Genomic DNA, 7702 nt, shown 5'->3' with positions numbered 1-7702 from the left:
TGTAGTGATGTCTCTGGTACTTTGTCTCACAGGATCCCCCTTAGGATCTCTTGTAGGGCTGGTTTCGTGGTGACAAATTCCTTCAGTTTTTGTTTGTTTGGGAAGACCTTTATCTCTCCTTCTATTCTAAATGACAGACTTGCTGGATAAAGGATTCTCGGCTGCATATTTTTTCTGTTTAGCACACTGAAGATATCGTGCCAAGCCTTTCTGGCCTGCCAAGTTTCAAAGGAGAGATCAGTCACGAGTCTTATAGGTCTCCCTTTATATGTGAGGGCACGTTTATCCCTTGCTGCTTTCAGAATTTTCTCTTTATCCTTGTATTTTGCCAGTTTCACTATGATATGTCGTGCAGAAGATCGATTCAAGTTACGTCTGAAGGGAGTTCTCTGTGCCTCTTGGATTTCAATGCCTTTTTCCTTCCCCAGTTCAGGGAAGTTCTCAGCTATAATTTCTTCAAGTACCCCTTCAGCACCTTTCCCTCTCTCTTCCTCCTCTGGGATACCAATTATGCGTATATTATTTCTTTTTAGTGTATCACTTAGTTCTCTAATTTTCCCCTCATACTCCTGGATTTTTTAATCTCTCTTTCTTTCAGCTTCCTCTTTCTCCATAACTTTATCTTCTAGTTCACCTATTCTCTCCTCTGCCTCTTCAATCCGAGCCGTGGTGGTTTCCATTTTGTTTTGCATTTCGTTTAAAGCGTTTTTCAGCTCCTCGTGACTGTTCCTTAGTCCCTTGATCTCTGTAGCAAGAGATTCTCTGCTGTCCTGTATACTGTTTTCAAGCCCAGCGATTAATTTTATGACTATTATTCTAAATTCACTTTCTGTTATATTATTTAAATCCTTTTTGATCAGTTCATTAGCTGTTGTTATTTCCTGGAGATTCTTCTGAGGGGAATTCTTCCGTTTGGTCATTTTGGATAGTCCCTGGAGCGGTGAGGACCTGCAGGGCACTTCCCCCGTGCTGTGGTGTATAACTGGAGTTGGTGGGCGGGGCCGCAGTCCGACCTGATGTCTGCCCCCAGCCCACCGCTGGGGCCACAGTCAGACTGGTGAGTGCCTTCTCTTCCCCTCTCCTAGGGGCGGGATTCACTGTGGGGTGGCGTGGCCCGTCTGGGCTACTTGCACACTGCCAGGCTTGTGGTGCTGGGGAGCTGGCGTATTAGCTGGGGTGGGTAGGCAAGGTGCACGGGGGCAGGAGGGGCAGGCTTAGCTCGCTTCTCCTTAGGTGATCCACTTCAGGAGGGGCCCTGTGGCAGCGGGAGGGAGTCAGATCCGCTGGCTGCCGGAGGTTTGGCTCCGCAGAAGCACAGAGTTGGGTGTTTGCGCGGAGCGAGCAAGTTCCCTGGCAGGAACTGGTTCTCTTTGGGATTTTGGCTGGGGGATGGGCGGGGGAGATGGCGCTGGCGAGCGCCTTTGTTCCCCGCCAAGCTGAGCTCTGCCGTCCGTCCGGGGGCTCAGCAGCTCTCCCTCCCTTTGTCCTCCAGCCTTCCCGCTTTCTGAGCAGAGCTGTTCACTTATGACCTCCCAGACGCTAAGTCGTGCTTGCTGTCGGAACACAGTCCGTCCGGCCCCTCCGCTTTTGGCAGCCCGACTCGGGGGCTCTGCTTGGCCGGCGAGCCGCCCCTCCGCCCCGGCTCCCTCCCGCCAGTCCGTGGAGCGCGCACCGCCTCGCCGCCCTTCCTACCCTCTTCCGTGGGCCTCTCGTCTGCGCTTGGCTCCGGAGACTCCGTTCTGCTAATCCTCTGGCGGTTTTCTGGGTTCTTTAGGCAGGTGTAGGTGGAATCTAAGTGATTAGCAGGACGCGCGGTGAGCCCAGCGTCCTCCTACGCCGCCATCTTCCGGAACTCCCCGAAAACGTTACATTTTTTTAAAAAAACACTTACCTGTGACGACAGACTGGTATACAGTTTCTTGAATTATGAGAGAGAGAGACTCCTGGATGGTAATGTAATTCTCTAAAAGCAAAGTTACAGAACATTAGGAAAACTAACACATTATATTGAATATTTTTCACCTCACACCTATGTAAAGATAGGCTATCCATTTTTATACAAGCCTTGAACATACTGTCCTACACACTGAATACATGATAATTATGATGATGACGACTCAAAAATGTCTCTTCCAGTTCCTGCTCTACAGTTACTTGATTTTCACATGAAGACAATCCCATACACAAGAGATGTTTATTAACTGTAAGGCATGACGCTTACTTACTATTCATTAAGTGGCAGTGGAACATGTTAATGGTCTTCATCCATGTCATTGTCACCCTGAGTAGCTGAGGAGGAAGAGAGGTGGTTGGTTTTATTGTCTCAGGGGTGGCAGAAGCAAAAAAAAGGGGGGGGGAGTAAATAGAAGGGAAGGCAGGAAATGCAGAAACACTTGGTATAACTTTACAGACGTACACTGTAATTTCTATGTGGCTTTTTGCTTTTTAATTTCTCTAAAAATGTTTCTGTACAGAACCAAGCTATCTTCCACCTTTTGCTTTAGTTTCAGCACTTGTAACATAGATGGGTCCATGTTGTTAAAGAAGTCAAAGTAGTCTGGACAGAAAGAACCCTTCTTCCGTATTGTCTAATGTCAATTTGCTTCTGGTCACTGCTTCTGTTTTTTTTTTTTTTTTTTTGTAATCTCCTCATCTGGCACTGGTCCAAAAGTACTCTTCTCCATCAAGTCACTCTTCTGTTAATTATGCTGGTGTGATGTCTATTAGCTCTTGTATTTCTCAAAGATCATATCTTGAAACCCATCACTCCCAATCATATTTGCCATATTGACAATCCCTAATGATTGCCTCGATTGGCTCTGTTGTAATTCATATGAAGTCATACACAACATCTGGACACACTTTTTTCCAGGAAAAAAATGTATTTCAGTCTTTCTAGCTTTCATGGATTTTTCTCTAAATACTATGGCATCTTCATTGGTGTAACCCCTCGATACTTTCATCATGTTATCTCTATTGGGGTCCTCTTCCTTGATATTGACAATTGTTTCTAAAGAATATCTTGTGTATTAAGCTTTAAAACTCCTTATAACTCCCCTGGTGTAGAGATGTTGTGTTTGAGGGCATGTAGACTACTTTGGTGCCCATGGAGTTGAACTTGTGGGGTTCTGGGTGGCCAGGGGCATTGTCCAATATCAAAAGAACTTTAAAAAGTGTTCCCTTAATGGAAAGGTACTTCCTGTCTTCAGAGACAAAATATCACTGAAACTAACCCAGAAAAATGGTTCTCATTGTCCAGGTCGTCATGTAGAACCAAAAGACTAGTAGATGATGTTTATCTTTTCCTTCAAGGCTGAAGGGTTAGTAGCTTTACATAAAGGCAGTCCTGATCATAACCCAGACTGAATTTGCTCAAAACAGTAGAGTTAGCCCATCCCCACCATAAACCTTGTGTTTGATTCTCTTCCTTACTAGTAAGTGTCCTTTGTGGAATTTTTTTCCCCAGAACACGATGCTTTCATCTGCATTAAAAACCTGTTCAGGCCAATATCCTTTCTTTTCAGTCATTATCTTAATGGTGTATTGTCTTAATGGAGCTCATCTACTGCCTCTTGGTTGGCAGAAGCTGTTTCTCCTGTTAGCTTGACATTTTTAAGCCAAACCTTTTTTTAACATTATCAAACTATCCTTTGCTGGCATTACAATTTCCAGCTTTAGATCCTTTACTTCCATTTTGCTTTATGTTATCATGTAATGATTTTGCTTTTTCTCAAATCATATTAAAGTCTATAGGTATGTCTTTCTTATAGCAATCCTGCATCCACATAAAATCTGCTTTTTTAATATAAGATAAATTATATAATCCAGGATAATGTCCTTATTTTAAAATCCATAACTTAAATTATATCAGCAAAGTTCACTTTGCAATATTATACAACATATTCATAGATTCCAGGGATTTGGGAGTAGAAATCTTTGTGCAGACATTATTCTGTCTCCAGAATAATGAAACTCCAGAAACAAAATCACTTAAAATAGTTTATTTATTACATATTCATACATTTGCACTTAAGACTATTAAATAGAGCCCAGCTTGCATCAACTTGTTCTGCATTTTTTGTTTTTATTGTTTCTTTTTATATTTGACTGCATCTTTGGCAATAAAGATTATGTTGCATTTTACTTTATTCTGTCCAGTATTTTGAAGAGCAGAAACCTCTTTTTAGTCATAGTGGTACAGTGTTTCTCAAATGAATGTCTCATCCTCTCAAAATGGGATTAAGACAAAGGAATCTTAAGTTTCAGTTTTGTTGAGAAGTCATTTTTTTTCTTTGGTGATAACAGTCTTTCAATCCCATTTCCTTCCTTCTTCTATTAGGTGACGAGAAAGAAAAAAGGTTTTGCCTCATGCCACCCTACCCCCCAGTTTTTTGTAAAGAATTTTTTGGTACTTATTCAAGTACTGTGTTTGGCACTTAAGATGCATTTCTTGTTGTTGTTGTTGTTGTTGTTGTTGTTATTTTTAATGACTTAAACAGAACATATCTAAAACCACAGCTTTTGGAAGGACCATTTGTTCTTGCTGATCTTGTACCTCTCCTTGAACTTGATCTTGGCCTCTTGTTGGGCCTTGCATTTAAGAGCAAGGACTCTGAAGACATTCTTCTTGCCCACAGTCTTGTCCCAGAGGATATCCACAGAGTGCCTTATGGGCATGAAGTGACTGTAGTTATAAACTTTCACAAAAGACTTGACCTTTGACCTTTTGGTGATTTTCTTCTTGTCCATGGCAGCGGTCACTTTGCAGGGATAGCAGTCAATTCCAGCCACCAGGGCATGGCTGTAGGGATGGTCTGAGATGCCATCATCAATGTTCTTCACAATGACCGCTTTGTGTTCAGAATAGCGTCTGGTCCAGACTGGCACCACCTTCCTGACACCAGCCCATCTCAACACCAGCCACTTGAGCCCACAGCAGAAAGGAAGTTAAGATGCTTATTTCAAAGAATATGCAATTGCCATATTTAAGTTTCTTTATCTAAAAAGTGAGAATTTAAAATTGGTACCACTATTCTTATCACTTTAAGGACAACAAATTCCTTTGAATATATCAGAAATGGGTGTGTGAAAATTTACTTCCACTGCTACCTTCTTGCACAGTTTCCTCATGCTTCTCAGATTATAACTTTGCTTGCATCTAATCATAAAACAAATTTTGAGAGACGGAGAGAAAATATAAATTCTGTAACTCTTCTAGCATTCATGGATGAAATCTTTTGTAGATTAAATACTGCATCATACTCCATGAATATTTAATTAAAATAGTTATTGTCAGTTTGACTTGGAAAAATTTTTAATTCATTGGAATATGGGGTTTTGATAAATGTGAGGATGTTGGTAAAATTATACAATGGAATTCTTATTCAATTCCAAATTTTGAATTAAAAGCACTTTTAGAGGTACCATTAAGTACAGTTATATTGCATTATAACTGTATTGAGCATAGTTTGTTTTACATTTATCAACTCATTTGTTCCCCCACATCAACCACGGAGTGAGAAGGCAGTAAATTGCAAGGTATTGCTTTTCCAACTCAGAAGATCTGTTTAAAATGCAGATTCTGAGTCACTAGTTCTGGGATCTAGACAGCTTTTCTGCATGTCTAACAAGCTCACCAGTCACACTGATATTGTTCCTTCAGGGACCATACTTTGAATAGCAAAGTCCTGAAAAAACCCATTAAACTCAACGTCTGGAAATGTAAACTTTAGCCTCAGCTGTAATTTTTCAGTTGACAATATAAAGCAAATTACTTTATCTCTGAGCTGAGTCTTTTCACTTCTAAAGTAAAGGTATTTGAGTTATTATTCTGTGATTTCTTTTTATTAATTAAGAAACTGCTGATCACAGAGGTAAAGAAATTTCTCAAATTCACACATTAGTGACAACTCCTGTTTTCTGACAACTGCAGGTTTTCTGATGGTGGTTAAAGCTTTTCACTTTACCATACCAGTAACAGAACCTGAACCCATTTATATAGAGCATCATGCCTGAAAATAAGAGAAATCATGCAGAGCTATTTTACAAGATACCTTGAGAAATTTTTGTAGATTGAACTGTTATTACTTTAATGGATTTTATATTTTTCATGCTATATGAATAGTTTTCCCTTTTATTTATTTCCACTATTTATTATTTTTATTCCATAGACCTTTCTCCTACTTTTAAACAACCCTTGACCAAGTGATAGCAGCACCTTTAAGCAAAGCTATTCTTCACAGCAGTCTTATATCAATGCCAGCTGTGATTTCATTTATATTGAAACACTGTAATTCCTGAAACAATTTATAAAGTTTTGCAACCCTGATTTAAACTTAAATTTTCATGAAATAAAGGTACATGTAGACCATATTCATCTGTATGTTTTTATTTTTCATTTTTGTGACTAAAGTTGGGCTTGCGGATATAAACTTCCTGGCATACCTTCACTGAGTAGTAGAACCTTCGTTCTAAAGCAAATGTGGATAAAAATCTGAACATGCTTGCCTGCAGGTGTATTGAGTATCTCATTAGCATTGCACTTATTACCTCTTGCAATCTACATGACAGTGTTTGGGCATGGATAAACAGGTGCACATGGGCATAGGACCAAATCTAAGACGAAACACAAGTGACCAGTGTGCTTCTACATATTTAGGCCAACTGGTAGTTTTTTATTGACTACAGATGGTTACTGACTACACAATAATAAGCTTCCAGTTGACTGATTATATTTTTAAGTAACCCTAATTTTTTTTTCTCACAGCTAGGAACTCCAATTTGTACTCAGGATAAATTTTAGCACATATGACGGCCTTATAGCCCAGATGTACCCTTGAAGTCAGTGGAGATTTCAGTCCTCATTTACAGCTGAAGACTCATTTTCATATTTTAAGAGCACGAAGAAATGAGTCAGTTCAACTCTACTCATCTTTCCCAGAGTTCTTCCCCGATTTTTAAATGTGTGCTTTCTGGGGCTCAAATGAATGCACTGCAGGAGACACAGAGTCAAAATATATATGTAAATTATTTTATTTTTGGAACATTTCTTACAGTAGTCTTGGCTGAGAAAGTGCCTCATTAAATGCATCAAATGTGTTTTAGGTGTCAACTCTTTATTCCATACTAAACTACTTGATGTAGTGGCCACACACATAAACACAAACACACACATATGCACACACACACACATTAATACATCCTTTATTCTCCAGTGTTAAATAGTCATGAAAGTCCAAATGAATAAATGTAGAGTAAGAAAGAATGTGAAAGTGTAAGAAATATCTCAAAAAAATACTATTAAAAAAAACTTAAAGAATGGGCAATACTCCTTTTAATATGGTGATAGAGAGAGGAGTACAGGATAAAAGGTTCTGGCCTTTACTTCAGGTATAATATTCAGGAGCAAAGTTGGAACATTCTGTAACAAGTTAGTAATGTAAGTAGGCACTGCATTTGAAAATACATGATTTGGCTTCTAAGTTAAATTAGCCAATATATAGATCTAATAAGATCTTGGCTGATTTATTCCCCTCCCAACTTCGGGCAGCAATATCTTCTTCATCTGTAAAATAAAGAGCTTTTATTTAATGATCTCTTAATTCTCTTATATAACCTAAAATTCAGTAATGATTTTAAAAGCTATTGAAAGCACTTGTAAACATTGTTACTCCTTCTTCTCTCAGATCTCTACTTTCTGTGC

General features: G+C 39.4%; 1 protein-coding gene across 1 annotated transcript; it reads right to left on the bottom strand.

The window, feature by feature from the left end:
* Positions 1-4506: 4506 nt before the first annotated feature.
* On the bottom strand, positions 4507-6501 carry LOC131516683 (large ribosomal subunit protein eL27-like). Its single transcript, XM_058738074.1, has 2 exons — positions 6445-6501; positions 4507-4923 (listed from the first exon to the last, which is right to left on the bottom strand). Exons 1-2 carry the CDS (start codon positions 6499-6501, stop codon positions 4507-4509), a joined length of 474 nt encoding a protein of 157 aa, XP_058594057.1.
* Positions 6502-7702: the final 1201 nt, after the last annotated feature.

This window comes from Neofelis nebulosa, chromosome 1, assembly GCF_028018385.1.
Source record: "Neofelis nebulosa isolate mNeoNeb1 chromosome 1, mNeoNeb1.pri, whole genome shotgun sequence".
Taxonomy (NCBI): domain Eukaryota; kingdom Metazoa; phylum Chordata; class Mammalia; order Carnivora; family Felidae; genus Neofelis; species Neofelis nebulosa.
This window is presented reverse-complemented; position numbering and strand designations above follow the sequence as displayed.